We start from the raw sequence: 21,391 nt of genomic DNA, 5'->3' as shown, positions 1-21,391 counted from the left end.
ATATAACTTTTCGGTAGTATGGAGGTATTTTGGCTATTTAAAGTTCAACAAGAAACAGAGTAGTATGCACTGCAAATTGTGTCGAAGACATGTTCCCACAAATACAGGTAATACCACTAATCTTTTGTACCATCTGAATCGGTGCCATCCTTTAGAGCATTCAAAAACCAAGACTTTTAAAACAATTTGAATCTATACAAAGGAAAGAATACAGTATAGAGAGAGTTTTGAGATTTTATTTTGAATTAATACCTTATTTATTTATTTGGAACTGACCAAAGAATTTACTTTGTGGTCTCCTGTAAAACGTGAAAACTTTTAAGATTTTAGAATTAAGATTTTATTTTATTTGGAGTTGATCTACAAATTTAGAGACTTTTTTTCATCTTGTATTATCTATTTATTTGTTTGGAATTGACCAAAGCATTTTGTTGCACATTTTGTTTCATTTGTATACATTACATTTAAGCATGTTCAGCCTCTGACAGAAAATATTTAAACCAAAGTTAACATTATGATATCTTCATATCTCAGTTAGGAATAACATGGATCCTTTAAGCTTGACAGAAATAGTGATTTGATTTATATCATGATATATATTGATATTGATTTGATATGAAAAAATTTGCATATTAGCTTCAAAGTATCTTGGACAAACCTTCTAACTTGTTTATGAATTCCAACAAAATGGACATAAGATGCCAATTTCCATTAGTAAGCACGTTATCATTGAACAGCACTGATGACAAACTATGAAAAATAAAAAGCTACATCTTCTTTATAAATTCAGTCAAGTTCACTTTAACTTATTATTAGTGCTGCACAGTTTAAAAATAAGTTGGCACTATCCTTTCAATCACATTGCTGTTTGTAATGATACAAAGATTGTAGACACTTGTTGAAAACCCTGTCTTGATGTTTCAAAGAACTACTGAATATTACTTTTAAGGTGTCACTTTTTATTTGCACTTGGAGGCTTAACTTTTTACCCATGTATTTCTGTATTTTACAATTTCCTGTTAAATGCCCTTTGCTACTAAAGGTCTGTTGTAGGTATTCTTTTCATTTCATTTATCTAAAGTTCAGCCACAAATTAAGCAGTAACTTGGCAAATTGCTTTTCACTTGTGTATGCATTTGACTACATCATAAATTTGTTACTTTCAAGTGAATACACAAAATGTTGATTTATTTTTATTTCATTTTGTTATTTAGTTTTATTGAGTGATTTCTTCAAAAATTGGCATCCAATAACAGATAGTCAACAGAAGTGGTGATGCAGTGAATCTAATTCAGTGTATTTTATGTTTGATTTTTTGTATTAAGGGGAGGTGTTTATTTCTCTTACAGTGGAAGCATCAGTACATGGCAGCAATGTGCATTGCTCAGACAAAACAATTGAGGCTGCTGAGGCCTTGCTTCATATGGATTCTCCAACCAGCCTAAGAGATGACCGGAGTCCAGGTGAGGTTTGTCGATTTTTATAGATCTATGTAAATGTCTTAGTTTCAGACACTTGATGTTTTGCTTTCCAGCCTATCACATTCAAACTGTTTAGATACTTAGATGTTTCTGTGTAAGTATTTTTGTGTTAGGAGTAGTTTAAGAGATATATTTTTTTAATATAAAAATGTATTTCAAGCAGTTTCTTAAAAGAATAGTTACCCTAAATATATTTAATTATTATTATTATTATTATTATTTATATATATATATATATATATATATATATATATATATATTATGTTTAAGTAGTAGAAAAATATTAAATATTGCTCTCAAGTTGCTTAATAGCTACTTGGGCCGCTATGTGCCATGACAGTAAAGATCTACCTCTTGTCTGTTTTTTCTCAGGGGAAAAAAAGGGTTAAAAACTAAATGATTTGCATGTGTTTTCTAGTAACTACAGAGCCCAATGACTCTGTGTGTGGCACTGCCACACGTGCTATTTGCGAGTTGGCATTGTCATCCTGAAAGGTAGCCCACACCATCAAAATAAAGTACCTTCGCAGGTGATGCAAATGAACACTTGCTACAGATATCTTTAATCCTAAACCATTGCAATGCATATATACATTTAAGAAAATGTAGGATTAATTACCACCTTTGTTTTTGAGATTTCCATTTGCTTGAACTCTGTTTTATTTAACCAGTCATAAGGTGTTAGCCCACCTCAGTCAAAACTGTTGCTACTTGCTTTAAGCATTTTTAGTAAACCGTTTTAGCTTGCACTTGGTTCAGTTCTGTGATGGAATTTATCGTGAGGTGGTATACTTTTTCAGTTACGTAACACTATACAGACACATATAGAATGAATTTCACATTGTGAAACATGCAGGTTAGGTTAATTGGTGTAGCGGTAATGAATACAGCATTTTGGAAAGTGTGTTTGAGGTTAAAGTACTGTTGGGTGTCCTTTACAATGTCTTTGTAGCAACTAATGTGAGAAGCTTCAATGTTAGTTTAGCAAAATAAAAATTGAGCAATGTTAGAAGTTAAAAACTAGCTTATAATTTGGAGTTGGATGGTTTGCAAATGTAGATGGGTTAATTTTGGTAATGCTGATAGGCTTATAAACTGCTTGATAGGATGACTAAACCTTAGTAAGTTCATTTGAACAAGCCAAACAAAATGCAGTTGATGGGGCCATAAACTGATAAATCTAATTGCACAGCATCATTTTTGTTTTCTTTTAGCCAATGATTTACATTGCATAATAAGTTTATTTTAAATAGTTCCTGGAAAAAGGTTTTTTAACATAAAAGCCAATTTATTTTCTTTTTTTGCAAATAGTTAACATAGAGAAAAATAATGATTTTACATTACTTTTATGTAGTTGAGGTATTTGTGCCTCCATGTGCATCAACGCCAGAGTTCATTCATGCCGCCATGAGGCCAGATGTTATTACAGAGACAGTAGTAGAAGTGTCTACTGAGGAATCGGAGCCTGTGGAAGTGTGTACAGTAATTGATGCCCAGGAAATGGAGCCTGTCAAAAAGAAGAAAGGTAGGTAGCACTTAACCCAGAAGCATTCTTGTATAAAGTATATTTCATATTATAGTATTTATAAAATTCAGTACTGTCATATTATAGTACTGTGTAGTATTTTTATACCATGAAATTCAAGGACCTTATTATATTTTAGGTTTTCCTCAGATTAATATTGATGTCATTTTGAAATAGAGATTGTTCTTAAGATGGCACATTATTTACAACTTTTAAAAATTGCCTAAATATTTTGGTAAATTTCAACAATAAAGTAATATAGGAATTTTTCAAATTTTGCAGCAAGGTTATCATCACCACCTTTGAAAAGTTAATTTTAGTGTTCAAGTGCTTTATGTTCAGATATAGAAATACACAGTATACACAATATTTACTTGTACTGGCAGACAGTACCCCTGTAATTTGAAATTCTTCTAAATGAGCAAACATTTTATATAAGTCCTTTAAAGAAACTACTTCCTAGGTTGGTAAGGTTTACTACTTGTATCTAGTACTTTCAACAGGTTGAAATTGATTGATAAAACGTTCTTTCTGTCACTTCTTTGTTAGAATATTTAAAGATAAAAGTGATCAGAGTTTTATTTGCCTTAAGCATTCAACTTGGGACTCTTTCCTGATTTAACTAGGTTTAGGAATTGCTTTGAAAACCGTGTTGCTTATTTTTTAGTTGTATTAAGTTCCAATTTTACATGCATAGCACAGAAATACAACTCCTTTCCACATTGTCTTTCAAAATGGAATGTATAATGTAGTGCTGGGTGGTATACCTAATTTTTGTTATGATATGGATTTTTCTTATACTACTGCAACACCAGTTTAAATTGCCTAAACAACGTTTGGAACGTGGCACAGCGGGAAACTGTTTAAGGTGGGACCTTTTTCACTGCTACACCGCTAAATACGCATACAACAGAGTACATGTGTTAGTGGAGGTATTAAACGGTGAAAATGAACAGAGAACATTCCGAAACTGAAGCTGTAGCAGACAATAAAGTTGAACATGATGACATAGAAGAACTTTTGCCGAAAAAAAGGAGTCACGTCTGTTGCCTGGAGATACTTTGGTTTTAAAAGGTTGGAAGTGGACCATTATGTTCAAATTTGTGAATACTGTTTCTATACTACTGGATAATACTACAAACCAAGTTGTACTTGTTTTATTTTTTTTCAATACAGTGTAATGTACCTGGGTATTGTGTAATAGTGTGACGACATGTTGATTTTATTCTTGACATTTCTACTTGATTCTCACCGTTTATGTCAAGATTAAAGTCAACATGTTGACTTTATTCTCGGAATTTGTCATTAAAGTAGAACATCGTAGACTACACTTCATCATAAAATGAATAATTTACTAGATTTTCTCAAACCCCATCATAAGTTATGTAGCACATTAAATGCTTTGTGTTAAGTGTTTCCCTAGCCATGTTAAATCGGTATGTGCTTCTTAAACTGACTTTCTCTTGTACTGAGGAGGCGCCGGCAGCGATTGCCGCACAGAATACGTTCACTTCATGATATTCCTGCTTCCTGAACATTTAGAATGCTAAGATAAATACTTGATATAATTTTCATGATGAAATGCATGAAAGCATGTATTAATCATGTTGGGGCACAGTAGCGTGAAGGTTGGACTGCTGCCTCGCAGCAAGGGGGTTTCGGGTGTACCCTGCCTTGAATTTGCATGTTTTTCTGGTGGGTTTACTCGGCGTGCTTCAGTTTCCTTTCAAAGTCATGTAGGATGTGGGGTTTTGTTATGCTATATTGACCTTGTTAGTGTATGTTTTGCTCGTATTCACCCTGCGATGTGCTGGCGTTCAGGATTTGCTCCTGCCTCGCACACAATGCTTATTGGGATGGACGCAACACTGAATGGATGGCATAATTAAACATGTATAACGAAGATTTTTTTAAAGTTCTGAACACACCGTGGTCAAAGTTTATAACTAGTTTTAATTTCACAAAGACGTTTATCACGGGAGCAGCACTACCGCGACACTACCGTGCATGTTAAATACCTGCTTTAATGCATTTTATCCTGAAAATGATATCAAGTATATATCTTGGCGTTCTAAATTTTCAGAGAGCAGGAATATCATGAAGTGAATGTATTCTGTGCGGTGATCGCTGCTGGCACCTCGTCTTAGTGCGGAGGAAGTCAGTTTAAGAAGCACACAGTGATTAACAGCTGGGTCGGGGAACACAACACAAAGCATTTAATGTACTACATTAACTTATGATGGGGTTTGAGAAAATCTAGTAAATTAAACATTGATTTTAGGATGAAGTTTAGTTTGACATTCTACTTTAATTATAAAATAAACTATGAGAATAAAGTGGAAATGTCGACTTTAATCTCAACATAAGCGTCAAGATTAAAGTGGAACTGTCGAGAATAAAGTCAACATATCGACTTTATTCTCGACATAGTTGTTTTTTTTTCTTCACTGTGTCCGTATTTTTTTTTTCTTCACCGTGGCCCTTATACGATTCCGTAGGGCTATACCACAAATAGCATTATAAATGCAAATTGCAGTTTTATTATTTATGTATACAGTGATCCCTCGCTATATCGCGCTTCGCCTTTCGTGGCTTCACTCTATCGCAGATTTTATATGTAAGCATATTTAAATATATATCGCGGATTTTTTGCTGGTTCGCGGATTTCTGAGGACAATGGGTCTTTTAATTTCTGGTACATGCTTCCTCAGTTGGTTTGCCCAGTTGATTTCATACAAGGGACGCTATTGGCAGATGGCTGAGAAGCTACCCAACTTACTTTTCTCTGTCTCTCTTGCGCTGACTTTCTCTGATCCTGACGTAGGGGGTGTGAGCAGGGGGGCTGTTCGCACACCTAGACGATACGGACGCTCGTCTAAAAATGCTGAAAGATTATCTTCACGTTGCTACCTTCTGTGTGCAGCTGCTTAGTAAAGCAACATGCTGCACGGTGCTTCACATACTTAAAAGCTCAAAGGGCACGTATTGATTTTTCACTCTTTGTTTTTATCTGTCTCTCTCTCTCTCTCTCCCTGCTCCTGACGGAGGGGGTGTGAGCTGCCGCCTTCAACAGCTTTGTGCCGCGGTGATTCGCATACTTAAAAGCCAAACAGCCCTATTGATTTGTTTGCTTTGCTCTCTGTTTCTGACAGCCTGTGCTCCTGACACGCACTCCTTTGAAGAGGAAGATATGTTTGCATTCTTTTAATTGTGAGACAGAACTGTCATCTCTGTCTTGTCATGGAGCACAGTTTAAACTTTTGAAAAAGAGACAAATGTTTGTTTGCAGTGTTTGAATAACGTTCCTGTCTCTCTACAACAAGAGTTCCCAAAGTGGTCGATATTGACCCCCTGGGGTCGATTTGAACTTTCTAGGGGTCAATAGTTTCAATGAAAAAATTTGGGGGTCAACGACAGCAAAAATAGACCCCCTTACTACTGCTATTTGTTTGTTACTTCAAAATATCTATGATTCCAATAGGTACCTAATTAAGAAGTAAAATCATTTAAAAAAACACATTACATACCAAATATGCGAACGAAAAGGTAAAATGTGTCATTAAAAGAGTCACACGTAAGAATGCATGAAAATACATGTAGCACAAACATGTCTGTTCATTGTCTTATCGAACATATCAAAGCAAGTGCGGATATGAAAAACCATTGCATGTAATTAGGGGGTCAACGGTTTTAAAAGTTTTTGGTAAAGGGGTCTGCGGCTGAAAAAAGTTTGGGAACTCCTGCTCTACAACCTCCTATGTTTCTGCGCAAATCTGTGACCCAAGCATGACAATATAAAAATAACCATATAAACATATGGTTTCTACTTCGCGGATTTTCTTATTTCGCGGGTGGCTCTGGAACGCAACCCCCGCGATGGAGGAGGGATTACTGTATAGCTTAGCTTGAAGCAAGGTCCATATTAATGCAATTTGCCTAAATGATGGTTCAGTTGGTAAAGATGTCATCACCAAGTTGCACTTGTTTTATTTTTATTTGGTGAATACTGTGTAATGCACCTGGGCTTGAAGTCTTGCACTATTATTTATTTTATTGCTATTATTTATTAGTTTAAATATTATTCAGTTTAATGATGGTAAAGTTGTTTAAAAAGTCACTTTAACATGTCAGTGGACAGAGATTAACATTAACAGAAATTGTAGATGGTTTATAAAAAAATATTTACTATTTATTTCTTTTCTAAGACATGTTCAGTGCAATACAACTTTTGACAAGCACCTCTGGATATTTTACTAAGTCTAAATGCCTCTTTGAATGGTTGAAAATATGTTGTCAAAATTTTAGTTTAAGTTGTTTGCAAACTGTGTTCAATAAAAAGGTTCTATATTTTGACTGCAACTGTCATGCAATGTGATTCCTTCTCTTCATTAGTGCCACCCCCTTGAAAACTATCACTTTATGGGGCCATGCAAACTTGTATCAATACTTGTGAACACATTAAAATGTTTTTTTTTTTTGTACAATGTACAATTCTCATGACAGTGGAATAGGTTATTTTTAGCCGGTTTACTGCAGTAATTGCAGTGGAAAATGTGGTTAACATCCACTCGTGCATGGGGAAAAAAATACCGTTGAATACCATGAAACCGGTATAATTTTGAAAAATACTGTAATATAGAATTTTGGTCATACCGCCCAGCACTAGTATAATGCAACATTTATACTGAAAAACAAAGGTTGTTAGTAATAGTTGCATTAATAATTGTGCCTGCAGCACTGTGTCTGCTCTGGCTACATTCCTTACACATGTGGAGTTTTGCTCTTCTGTTCAGAATATGACACAAACTAAGACCTGTAGTGAAGTTGTTGATTGGGAAGCTTGTGGCCTTAGTTATGACCCATTTCCTGAATGTGGTGGTTTGGACTCTTCATGGGCCAATGCTATTCAGTAGTTCATAGTGTGTTCTTAAAATATGAATGTATTTATTAATTGTGGTACATTTTTATTGTATTTTTTTTTATTATCTCTATGGTGATGTTTTTTTTTTTTTTGTTTTTTTTTTACCCACGCTTATTTGTCAAAAAGCTGGTCGTAAGCCAAAAACGCAACAACCGACTATCTCTAATGGCTCTCCAGATTTGGGCATAAAGAAGAAAAATAGAGAAGGCAAAGGTGAGCTCATTTCTTTCCTTTTTGCACAGTGCTTGTTAATACGGTAACGATTCCCCTAAACTCGAATTAACTTGTTAAGTTCTTGTTAACACAGTAGACCTGGTTGTTCTTCCACTTCTCCTCCCAAAGCTGCTTGTAAGGCAAAGACAGAAAACCAAAGGAAACAATTATGGAACAACATAAAACAAAAAATTACATATATAGATATATTTTAATGGAGCAGATACATATGTTTGATTCACACAAAAGCATCAACTAAATAAAGTCAACTTTAGCTGCCCCTTTTGGCAATTTACCACCCCCTTATACATAAAGCACACCAAATCCCTAAATACAAAAGGATGGCCTGTACCAACAACCCCCGCCATGCATACATATACACAAAACTCACAATATGACCTTAAGGAATAAGAGATGCCCCTGCTCAGGAAAGACTCATATATATATATAAAAAGTGGAAGTATCTCCACATGTGTCCAAACCCAACAATCCAATATGGTGGTGTCCATGAGAGGAGGGTAAACGTTGGAAGATGAGAGTGAGTAGAGCTTGATTTGCCTTAAGAAAATGATTTTATCCCGAAACTCAGAGATTTTTAAATCTCAGACTCTGAAATTGCTAAGGAAGACATTAGACAGTGTTACAAAAAGGCATGCAGGATGCCACCTCACTAACCTTGTCCAAATGTCGGTAGGCATGCCTTTTTTACCTTTTCCCTCATTATTGATAGAATCTGTCACTCCTTTGTTTGGCATGGTTGCAACTGCCATTCAGGTTGGCTATCCCTCCTGACTACTTCATCCATGCTGGTTTAATTTTGTCGGTCTGACCCTTCATTGGTTACCAGCTGGAACAGTTTCTGACAGACCTCACCAGTCCCTGCCCAAAAAGGGCAATGACGTCCATTACTGCGTTGCAGCTCACAATCCTGAACTGCAAGAATTTCCCCCACCTGAAATTGTATGCAATCCTCAACAGCTATGAGCAGCACACCAAAAAAAAAGACACTGTACAATACAAAGCACATAGGTAAATTATCATATTTTTCATATGTGGCAGTGGTACAATATAAAAACTGTATTATACTTTTCAGCCAAATTTATTTTCTTGTTAACTTTATACTGCCACATCCACTAGTGCTGCTTGAAACCCATTTTACTACGAAATCCTTTTTAAATCAAAATTAATCCTGGACTTTTTGGCATTATTCCACCTAAATCACATACCCAAATGTGGCTATTATACTGGTTATGTAATAATGGAGTTGTAAATGGCTGGACACTAGTGAGAACAACACTCCAAATTTTTAATGGGAATTAGTTCTATGGTGAAAAACATTTGTTTCTTTTTTCTCGCATTTCATGCCTGAAATACATACATGCATGTGTACATACATATGTTCATTTTAATATCAGTTTCTCCCAGTGCTGGGATAAAGATGTGGTGATGTGGTGCAGGGAAGGAAACCACCCTCGACAGTGTCCTACTCCTGACCTAGTCTCACATACACACCGCACTACACTTAAGCCAAAACTAGTGTTCCTCTGCCACTATTGGGTTGCAAATGGCCATCACTGCATTTGTGTGAGACTTTTTCATGGTATAGCGACCTCATGACCACCATGCTCTCCCAGTCCATCTATGACTTCATAGGAAGAGTCACCAGAGGCATGAGTGTCACTGTCGAGAAACGTAAACCACTCGACAAGGTCAGTAGTCTCTACTCACACACTGCTGATGGCTGTGCCTAAGAAGTCTTCATCTTGGTTTTTATCCAGAACACGCAAGTCCAGACACTCCCGACTCCTCTGTCTCTCAAGAGCTCTGATCAGAGCCTCCATTGTCTCCGTGAAGATGACAACATTGTCAGCAAAGTCAAGATCAGTGAATCTTTCTTCGCCAACAGATGCCCCATAGCTGCTGGACCCCACGACCTTGCCCAACACCCAGTCCATGCAAGCATTGAACAGAGTAGGAGCAAGAACACACCCCTGATGAATCCCAGAATCAACTGGGAAAAGTGTAGAGGTTCTGCCTCCACTCTGCACAGTACCAGTGTACAGGTTGGCCATGATATCCAGCAACTTTGTGTGGATCAGGCGAAGTCTGAGAATGTCCCAGAGGGCAGTTCGATTAACTGAGTCAAATGCTTTACAAAAATCAGCAAAGGCTGCAAAGAAACTGCAGATATTCGCGTTTGTGCTCCATGAGAACCAGGATGCAGTCAATGGTAGACTTCTTAGGCATTAAACCAGACAGCTCTGGTCGTTGGTAGATGTGCAAATGATCATGGATTCTATTGAGGACGACCTTAGCAAGGACCTTCCCCTGCACTGAGAGCACTGTTATCCTTCAGTATTTGCTGCAATCCAAGCAATCACCCTTCCCTTTCCAGATAGGGATGACAAGTCCCATTTTCCAGTCAGTTGGGATAACGTCAGTCTCCCAAATGGATGCAAAGATTGCTTGCTATGCCAGGAGGACAGCTTTACCACCACCCTGGAGACCACAGATCCCTGCAGCTTTCCCTACCTCAGCTGGTTCTCCACCTGTGCAATTTCAGTGAGATTGGGTGGTTCACAGCTAATTGGAGGATCAGCCTCAAGAATAATGGACCCAGAGATATCCAACATCCTAGCTGGAGGATCAGCTTTTAAACAGCTGAAACATTAACAAACAGCTTTAAACATGAAGAAGACACTAGCTCGTGACCTGAGTGGTGTGTAAAAGTTGCATTTGATCGAAGGGGAAAGGCAGGAGTGAATCCCCATGTGAAACTGTGAGCAGCGTTGTGGCACAGTGTGATTCAGTAACAGATTGAAGAACGGTCCCCTGTGAAAGTTTGCGCTGTGCTATTGTGTGATATTTGATGGGAGTCCCCACGCGAAACTGCAAGGAGGACTATGGCGCAGGGCTATACAAATACATTTGAAAGTTCACACGGCCAATGACATTCAGCCACAAGGCTCCTTATGTGAATCTTTGAACAGGCACAGAAAGAAGTAGTAACTGGAAAAGCACTGCTCAGATAACTGACCTAGGGAGAACATGCAGCAGACAGCATCCGGATATGGTAATTGAACCTATGATGCTTGAACTGAGAAAGTTGCACAAAGCAGTACTTCAAAGTACAAGAAGAGCTTTGAGTCTTTCAACAAATGTGTTGTTATCAATAGAGTCAAAACTGTGACTCTAGGTCTTTATATCTCAAATATTTGCCTGTGTATATATAGCAAGCAGTATGTGGTATATTTGCTCTGTTTAACCTTAGTATGTGTGTTTTTCTAATAGGAAATACAACCTATCTGTGGGAGTTCCTTTTGGACCTTCTCCAAGATAAGAATACTTGCCCACGCTATATCAAGTGGACCCAGAGAGAGAAAGGCATCTTTAAACTTGTAGATTCAAAAGCAGTTTCCAAGTTGTGGGGTAAACATAAGAATAAGCCTGATATGAATTATGAGACCATGGGAAGAGCGCTAAGGTAAGATTCTTTTTATTAATAGCACTAAATGTAGTTTAAAAACCAGCATGTTCAATTTTGTGTAAAGTGAATGTATAAATTCATCTAAGAAGTGAAATCCTGTGACACCATATGTTTTACAGTTATCTATGTTGAGTTACCTACATAACCCAAACAACTTAAAACTGTTATTGCTACAAAATAAGTCTTTATAGACTATAAAGCTGTTAGAATCAAATACTAATGTAAACAGCATATTTTCCTCTTCTTCCTTCTTGAGATTTTTTACCCTAAAATAAAACAATGTTTTGTTAAAAGAATGGAGCCTCGGTGCTTTAAAATAAAAAATATAACAGAGCAAAAATTCAATGTAGGAATAGTTAATCAGTTAAAACATACAGAAACTTGGCCAATAGTATAAAACGTTTTGTAAGACAGTGTATATATTCACTATTCAAGTTAGCTGGTAGAAAAGAAAACACAAGATTTTATCCTTGGTTTTTTGCTGTGTCCAAGTTGTATTTTTTTATTATGTTGTAGAAAAGGCGCTATATAGGCGCCTGACCCGGCACAGAAGGACACAGAGGCACGTATAAAACAAGGACTTTTTATTTTTCTTCTTCACCCGTGGGCACACGTCTTCCCCGTGACCCACAGGCAATACACAGTCCCAAAAGCACTCTTTTCCACAGAACAACAATCTTTTCTCCTCTCCCACCACTCCTCTGCAAGTGTAGTCCTCCTCCTCCCAACCCTGGCTCTCTGAGTGGTGGTGGCTGGCCCTTTTTATAACCCACCCGGAAGCATTCCAGGTGCTTGACCACCTGGCTCTAATTGCACTTCCGGGTGGGGCTGAAGATTCGACCAGCCAGGCTGCAGACTCCATGCAGCTTCCCCCAGCGGCCATTCGAGCCCCCAACCAGGCTGTGGAGGACTCCATCTCCCCTGGAGTCATGTGCTAGGCTGGGGGATCACCGTCCGCCAGGGAGGCTGCCACCAAGCGTCCCGGGGGAGGTATTGAGCTGCCCATGGTGGCTCCCCCGGAACAGGTGCAGCAGGGGCGTCCCTTCCAGGCATGGGACCCGGCTGTCCTTCGCAATGTATTTTCTTGGGTCACTATATATTATAGTGCTCAGCTTGTGTTCATCAGAAGAGAGATTTCTGCGTAAGTTCAATCTGTATTTTTGAATATAAGATGCCTATATACAGTATAAAAATGACTAGGGGGCTTCGCTCGCCAACCCCTGGTGTTGGGAATGACAAAGAGCGTGATGTATGAATGAGATATAGAATAGTGTGACGGAAAGCAAACAATAAAGTGTGTGGCACAGTGTAAAGGTTTATTGGAAAATTTCTTTGTACACGCCGTTTAAGTGTAAAAGGTAATTCCAGGTCAGAACTTGAAAGGTCAATGAAGATGGTCATTATCGTGATCAGAGTCAACTTTGCCAGAGCTTAGAAAGAGTTGTGTCTCTCCAGGAAGTAATGGAATGACTTGGGTATTTATGTTTTCCACATTAATATTTTTTGGACATAATATAGTGCATTGTGTTAAAAGGGGCATTTGGTCTAATGAGATTGCTGTTCCAAATCTCTCTGTAACTAAGTCGTCGCAGATAAAGGCTTGAGGAATTGTAATAATATGTGGCTGAAGTCCATCTGTATTGGTGAGTGTACCATCTCTCAGTTGTAATAAGCAATTGTTATGATCTGGTTCTGGACATCGTATCTTTTTTACTAACTGTATCTTTTGAAAGCAATGCCAATTGTCTGCGTATTTTAAGGTGCACTGAACAATAGCTGAGTGCATGGCATCTGGAAGAATAGCTAATCACTGTTTAAAATCTCCTCCTAATAAAAGTACCTTTCCTCCAAATCCAATATTATTATTCATAAACGTTTGTAGAAGTTTATGAATGGTGTTGAGTAAGTGACTTCATGCCATTGTACATTCATCAATAAACAACATTTTTTGAAGACGGATGTCACGTGCAGTGCCACCGTTAATGTTCATAGTGGATACCGATTTGTAGGATCTAATGCAGTTGATAAAGATTTCACTTTCAGGTACATCGTCAGTTAGAATCTTCTGTAGATATGCAGTATATGAATGTAAAGAAGGCAGTCTAATTTGACCCTTTTGACAACAACGTCTAAATGTATTACTTGTATTGCCAGTTGTTTCTTCAGGGAAGTGAACTGAAGGACAATGATTGCAAATGACATTCATTAATCCGAATGAATTTTCCCGGTGTATGTTTTGCTTGTGCCGTTTGAGAGGCGCGTTGTTGCATGTGTAGTATTTGGGACGTGTTGTTTTGGAGCTGTAATCGATTATGCCTGTGCTGTGTGAGACGCCCGTTGTAGCCTTCCTTGCCGTTAACGTATGTCTGAGACGGGAGGTGTTTCGTTTTGAATCCGTACCTGTTGCGATGCAGCACTTTGATTGATAGTTTGCGTCATGTGGATCCAGGATGTAGATTTGTGCATATTTGCGTTGTTGATTTGTTTCAGGGTGCACTGTTCCAATGCGATGCAGTATTTGTGCACATATGGGAAAGCAGTATGGGCCATTGCCTTTTGGTGGCCTGATATTTACTAAAAGCAAATGAACTATTGTAGGATCTAACGCAGTTCATAAAGTTTTTACTTTTAGGTACATCGTTAGTTAGAAGCTTTAGTTGAGCTTTGCGTTTTTGGAGTCGAGACATTTTTTTTTTAGAAATATGGATAAGTAATAAGGAGTATTGCACTCACTGTTAATATGGAGACTTTTCTGCGGTTGAACGGTTAATAGTGCCTTATTGTAATGAGATCCACCTATGCTGCATAGCCGTCTATTTTGTTGTTTCTTTCGTGTTCGTGTGTTTGTTCCTGTTATCCTTTCCTTTTCGTTTTGTACCCGTGACCGTGTATTCATGACTTGTTTCTTTCTCAGCATCCGAAATATGGATAAGTAATAAGGAGGGTCGCAGTCACTGTTAATATGTTTCCTTTTCTGCAGTTGAACGGTTAATAGTGCTTTATTGTAAGGAGATCCACCAATGCTGACACCTATGCTGTCTAGTGTGAAGGTGCTGACGTTCACTTTAGAATATGTGGCTTTGGGTGTCACTTCTTATGGATGTGGGTGGGGGGGGGATTGTTGAGGATTGTTGTTGCTTGAGCGTCTTCTTTCTTTTTGTGTTCCTGTGTCTTGTTGAATCCCCCTCTTGGTGTGTGTCCCGTCCGGTGCCTGTAGGGGGGGGGGGGGGGGGGTGCCTTGCTGTTGTGCGCGAGCCTCTTTTTTTTTTTTTTTTTTTCGGGTCTAGTTTCGTGTGCAATGTGTTTCGTGCTTTTCCTGCGTTTGACTTTGCGCCTCATTTCTCCTTTTTGTATGTGCTCACTCCTTTTTTCTGTGGTCTTGTCCGCCACTCGCGGCCCCTCATCCGCCTTTGTCGCCCTCTTTTCTCCGACTCTCGCGGACTCTTTTTGCGCCTGCGCCTCTCGCGGCCCCTCATCCGCCTCTCTCGCCCTCTTTTGTCCGCCTTTCTCGGCTCCTCAGCCGACTCTCGCGGACTCTTTTTGCGCCCGCGCAGTACGTCTTTTTGCAGCTACGGCCCATGGCCGGATGTGCCTGCGTCCATCATCCGGTTTAGCATTCTCGGTTAGTAATATGGATAATATACTTTACTGTTTTTACCATTTAATATAAATTTGCAAGGATATGATTTAAGATCCTGTAAAATAATTGTGGAGAAGGCACAAATAGATCCAAGTGTAGCAAACTTGTTCATCCATTAATATCAATCTGTGGCACTGTTTCACACATAATTTTAAGTTTGTATCTCTGTGTAAAGAATTAATTCATAACATGAACTTAAAACATTTTTCTGTGGAGTAGCTGTACAGAGATGGATATAAGTGTGTTGTTTACCCCAGATATAATGCAGAATACCTACCATTCTACCGCCCCCCCCCCCCCCCCCCATGTTGCATTACATCATTATCATTAGTAAGACATACATGAGAACATTGACTTTTTAGCAGAAGCTCATGTAAATAGTTCTTTTATAGTGACACTAGTCGTAAATAGACATTGTTCTAACTTCCCAAAAATGTAGTTCAATGTTGCATTAGAAAAATGCTGCAACTTAATTAATGGCTATAAAAATTACTTTTTAAATTAAAGGATGTGCATTATTCAAAATGAGAAGGACATTACTGTTTATATGCATGACTGTAGTAAACTGCACATAGTGATGCCAAATATTAACGTTCAAATATAGGAAAGTGTGTTTAATAAAACAGTCCCTTGGACTCTTTAAGGGTTGCTCATTAAAGTACTGTAGCTCCGACATGTGATCTGTAAAAGGCATCTGAAAACTACTTCTGTCTTAAAGTGCACCATGACACTACACTGACGAAAAGCTCTTTCATTGAGACCATGTTATTTTGGTCATGTATTATAATCGGCAAGAGAGCCTACATTTACATGCTTCCGTCTGTTTCCTGAATCTAGTGAATTATGTGCAAGATGTATCTTTTAAAAGTCCTACATTTAACTAAAATAATAGATGTCTTAAACAGAAGTACATTGCAGTATTAGTGATCATTATATCAAAATGTGCTCTCTTCATTATTTCAATCTTGTATAGAGAAGTAGAAACTACCTAAGCAGTATGCTTTAAGCCATTGAATGTGTCTAGAGAATGGATTTAGAAAAGATATTGTCTTCACCATGTACCAGTTTTGTAAACATATTTAATTTGTTTCACGGTCACAAAGCCCAACTCTGCAACACTGAATGCAAAAGCAAGAACGACGTTGAATGGAATGCCAGTCTATTGCATGAGAAGCTAACGCACTCCCTTACCCACCTTTTATTCTCACCTGGTTAAATTAGAGTTTTCAAATACATTAACAGTTAAGAAAATGCTGGTTAAAAACAGATTTTTATATGCAGATCTTGTGCATTAGCTCGTTATTTAATGCCTGTGTTCAGTTTTTTAATCCTCCATATAAAGCATGCACTGACATAAATTCTGACTCATTGCTGATACTTTTTCTATTTCAGTGTCCTTGTTCAAGATAAATGAGTACTTTGAAACATCAATCTCTTATTTTTTTATTAATAATTCACCAAGTCCTCCTACATATACTCATGATATAAAGAAGTAAGACAGACTTGATTGTCTTGTAACATAATTCTGAAGCTTTAGAAAAATCGATTATTTTTAACAAGGCATTTAAGGCAGAAGTTAAAGTTTACATGCTTTAATATATCAAGCACTTTTTACTTATTTTATTTATTTTTGAATGTACAGTCTTATTTGTCATATAATAACAGATTTGTGCATGTAAAACTTTTATTTCACATGGTACTTATTGAATGTGTAATTCACTCACATGTGTTTCAAAATCAAATTTATGCTTTCTTTTCCTTATCAGATATTACTACCAAAGAGGCATTCTGGCAAAGGTGGAAGGTCAACGACTTGTCTATCAATTTAAGGAAATGCCAAAGAACATCATTGTTATTGATGATGACATGTCTGAACCTGGGAATGAAGATGTTCTTACTGCCGCCACTGACAAATCATATGAACGGGTACCTCCTTCTACAGAAAGCCTTCTTTCACGATCTGAATTATCAAAAACGGCAGGTTTTCTCCAAGAAGGGGTCAGGAGTACAATACACCAGGGCCAAACCAAAGTGGTGAAAAGTACATCACCACCTATTCCTCAAATTGTGAGCGTTTCATCGTCCAGTGAGACTTCCCAGCACCCATCCATACTTCCCAGCACAACAGCTCCTAGGTATGTCCCTGCTCCAGTTTGTATAAAAAAGTCTTCTTCTAAAAATGATTAGTTGAGTGAATTAGTAAAACAAAGAGTTGTGGAACTGCATCCTCACTGCTTAGCCTTATTTATTTTTCAAAGCTGTATGTAAAAATGAAAATACATTGAAGAGGATACAATATTTATTACAGATAATTTAAGTTTTGGATTTCTTTCCATGGCTGGAGTGCTGTCACTTGCCACCATTTTTGCCTTTCGTCTTCATTGGCCTTAATGTTTACCCACTACAACAAAGGTAACAAATGTGTTAGTTGTTCTACGTAGTTAGTAGTGGTGGCTGAGAAAACTTTATTGCTCTCACTTTTTTGTGGAGAAATTATATTTTGAGGATTCAAACTCAACAGAACCTTGTGGTGACAATGGCAAATAATATGAAAAATGTCCATGAGGGAAAAAGAAAAAAAATATATATTATTATTCAGGATATTAACAGTTCCTTAAAATTCAGCTTTGAATGTCTACAGGAAAGATGTAGTTCCCACAATACATTGCGTTTGAATTGAAGATTCACTTTCATCCCTCATTTATTGGCCAAGAATCCTATATTCAGTTCAGATGAAATGTTTGTGTGATTTTCATGACTGAACTGTTATAAATACCAAACTAATATTATTTTTTGTCTTTCCCTTCCTTCCAGAACGGTGCGTGTGGCTATGCAGGTGCCAGTGGTGATGACGTCTTTGGGGCAGAAAATCTCGACTGTGGCTGTCCAGCCATCAAGCTCATCAGTTCTTACTAATACTAGTCCCACTACCGGCACAGCCCCTAAGGTAGTCATTCAGACGATCCCTACAATGATGCCTGCAATGGCAGAGAATGGAGACAAGATCACTGTTCAGCTTGCCAAGATCATCACAATCCCTGCCACTCAACTTACACAGTGCCAGCTTCAAACAAAGACAGGGCTATCAAGTGCCTCAAGCATTAACCTCATGGGCACTCCATTAGCTGTCAGGGCACTTACTCCAGTATCTGTAGCACCAGGAACTCCTGTCATGAGGCTGGCCTTGCCGGCACAGCAGCACCAGCAACATCAACCCCAGGCAACCACTCATACTCCAGCCCGTGTCATTAGTACCATCATTAAAAAGTCAGAGACAAGGCCAGATCAAAGCAGCACACCAATGATGAAGCAAGACGTGGAAATGACACAGGTGATGAGTTCCAAAGCAGTGACTGTTGCTTTCCCTGTTACAATTAAAACTGAAGGAAGTGAAGGCTGAAATTATGGAAATGAATAAACAGAACGACGGGGTATTATAACTGACACTGTCATTTGGATATCTTTGTCAAGAAACTCATTTTGTATTATACAACAGTCAAATGGACTTTAAATGGTTACAATTATTGATCACAAAAGACTTGTGCAGAATATTTTTTACATCTATCCCATTTATTTATAATGGGTGTTTGGTGTGGACTTAACACAAATTATTGATACAATAAGAGTGAGTAACAAAGCAGCACATTTCTAATTAATGGAGATCAGAGAAGGGACCAAGTTAATCACTACAGTTTTCCCTAAACACTAATCATCCAGAACACTAAAGCAAAATAAATCAGTGGGGTTTTTTTTTTTGTTTTTTTTAAATTGGATCAAAAGGCACAGGGCTGTGAGAATGAATTAATGCCTAAACCTGTAAATCTGTCTTTTGATTTTTGCATTTCAGATTGCAAACCAGCAATTGTTTGACTATCACTGTGTGCACATAGTACCCTTTCTCTTGGTGCTAAGTGGAAACTTCTCACATTGCTCTGAGGAATTATTAAATATGTTCATTCTCTTCTTTTTTTGAATGAGGGAAAAGAAAAAAGGGACTTTGAGTCAATGTACAGTTTAAAAATCTTAAACAAGGAGCCTTAGATTGTTAATTTTGTTATTTTTTTAATTTCTAAAATATGCGTGTAAACTGTGTGTGTGTGCACGCGTGTATGTGCATATATAATATGTATGTGTATATAAATATATATATACACACACACTCTCGCGCACACATTCATAAATGTTATAAAGCTAACTAGCTTTTTATGTAAAGCTCTTTTTTGATACCTTGTACCAAGCACAGTATTATAGAAATGAGGCAGACATTTTGTATTATAGTTTAACTTTTGTGTCCAGATTTCAGTTTCAGCAGTGTTTTGCTGTAATTTTGCCTATGTCACATTGCCTTGCCGTTTGTACAGACATTTGAGTTTCAGAGTATTTCTGCCACTTTGACAGGTCACGCTTAGCATGAAATCTTGCAACTTGCTCTAAAACCTTTTTTTTTTTTTTTTTTTAGTTGATACAATTCGTGTTCAGACTGAACTAGTTTGTATATTCAACATTTGAAGTATATTCTATTTTGTTGTACTCTTGTTTCAAAGTGTATTCAAGTAGATTTTACCTAAATATAACATCTTATGAAAAGAAAGAAATGAGTCTTAATTTACTTCTAAACTTTGATAGTATTTTTCTGATAAACAGCCACTCAGGTTAACCAAAGTATTTTAAAATGTGCATTTCACCACATTGTCTCTTTAGTATTCTGTGTTTAGTAGGGCAGCTTGCTCTTATTAAAAAATTACTTTGCAGAAGATAACTACTTCTTTGCTGAAGAAGTGTTTTTTTTTTCCCTACTTGACATTGTCATTCAAAACTTATTGATAGAATGAGCCATTGGGTTGTTTTATAAAGTTTTGGGACTTAATATTAAAAACGTTCTTTTTTGTAGACCTGTAAATTCTAAAGTGCCATCTGCTTGTTGTTGTTTTTTTGTTGTGTGATACTTGAACATGCTTGTAGTCATAAACCCTTCTAGAATTTTGATCTTATTTTTTGTGGGAAAATGGCACCTTGACCCTGCCATTTACCCTTTTCCACCTGGATTTCAATTGCTGGTGTTGGTAGCATCGTATGCAGCTGTGTCATCTCAGAAGAGCAGCTATTTTGAAGGTGATCGTAGTTAATTATCTTAATTTGTTAAATAAGAGTTACAGGCACAGTTTTTTTTTTTTTTGGTGTCTGACCATATAGGACTCCACATGACCTTCACTGTTGAAGACTGAAGAAGTTTAGTTTCTGTTGAGGCAGGGATTCACTTGCTTGGCTTTGTTCAGTCTTTAGCACAAAGGTTATTTGTGGATCTAATAATGTTATGCATTACCTTTAATGACATCATTAAATTTTGATTCCGTTTTATTTGGGTGAATTACACATTTGTTTCTACTGTTAGAATTATGGTGAAGTGCTTTTGAAGACAGAAACCAGAAAGGTGGTTTACACACAAAAGGAAATTAATAGGAATCTGGACCAAATAAGTACATCATGCAGATGAAGCAGTAAGATGTACTGTAGATATTAGTGAAGTTTTCAGTTTGTCAATCAATTGAGCTTGATTGATCTTGCCCAGACTCCATAATTTTAATGTTAATGGTTCGAGGAAGTTATACATCGACTGGCAGGGTTTTTGCTATGGGTCTACATTTGTTAATGATGAATTTCTAAACGGGCAGAAGCATGGTAAATCAGTAGCAAATACAAGTAATCAAGCTGCAATGTTTAAAACCAATAAAATAACTTGGTATCAACGATTTCTCAGTAGGTTTGGAAATAGTCAAGTTTCACCATAAATGAACAGATTTTGGCAATCTTTCAATGCATTTAAATAGCCAGCAGTCAAGTAATTAATTCAGCAAAAACTAAAAAGCAAATAAAAAGTAGCTGTCTAAGTTAGATTGGAAGTAACACAAGCAGTTTCTAGGTCTTGGTGTTGAGCTGTATGAAACATAAATTAGTGTTGCTATTTATTTATTTATTGATTGGTTGTGCATATGGTTTTCCAGGTCAAGGAAAAATGAGGGTCTGAACTGATGCAGAGCTGATATTCTGTTGGAACTGGAGCATTTATATTTTTTTACCCCCAACGGTTAAATTAGTTTCAGGTGGCTTTTCTTTTTCCAATGTC

The 21,391-nt window shown here is 37.3% G+C and overlaps 1 protein-coding gene across 2 annotated transcripts in view; it reads left to right on the top strand.

Annotated features, from left to right (window-relative positions):
* The window catches only part of elf2a (E74-like factor 2a (ets domain transcription factor)), a 136,877-nt gene extending 117,015 nt beyond the window's left edge, over nt 1–19,862 (top strand). For both annotated transcript variants that reach the window (XM_028801686.2, XM_028801688.2), the window contains 6 exons: nt 1,350–1,463; nt 2,836–3,006; nt 8,054–8,140; nt 11,432–11,624; nt 17,034–17,402; nt 18,082–19,862. In XM_028801686.2, coding sequence (XP_028657519.1) covers nt 1,350–1,463; nt 2,836–3,006; nt 8,054–8,140; nt 11,432–11,624; nt 17,034–17,402; nt 18,082–18,667 — 1,520 coding nt within the window. In that variant the 3' untranslated portion in view covers nt 18,668–19,862. The remainder of the gene's footprint in view (nt 1–1,349; nt 1,464–2,835; nt 3,007–8,053; nt 8,141–11,431; nt 11,625–17,033; nt 17,403–18,081) is intronic.
* Nucleotides 19,863–21,391: the final 1,529 nt, after the last annotated feature.

The sequence above is a fragment of the Erpetoichthys calabaricus genome, chromosome 5 (assembly GCF_900747795.2).
Source record: "Erpetoichthys calabaricus chromosome 5, fErpCal1.3, whole genome shotgun sequence".
NCBI lineage: Eukaryota > Metazoa > Chordata > Cladistia > Polypteriformes > Polypteridae > Erpetoichthys > Erpetoichthys calabaricus.
The sequence above is the reverse complement of the archived record's forward strand: the minus strand, read 5'-3'. Positions and strand labels throughout refer to the sequence as shown.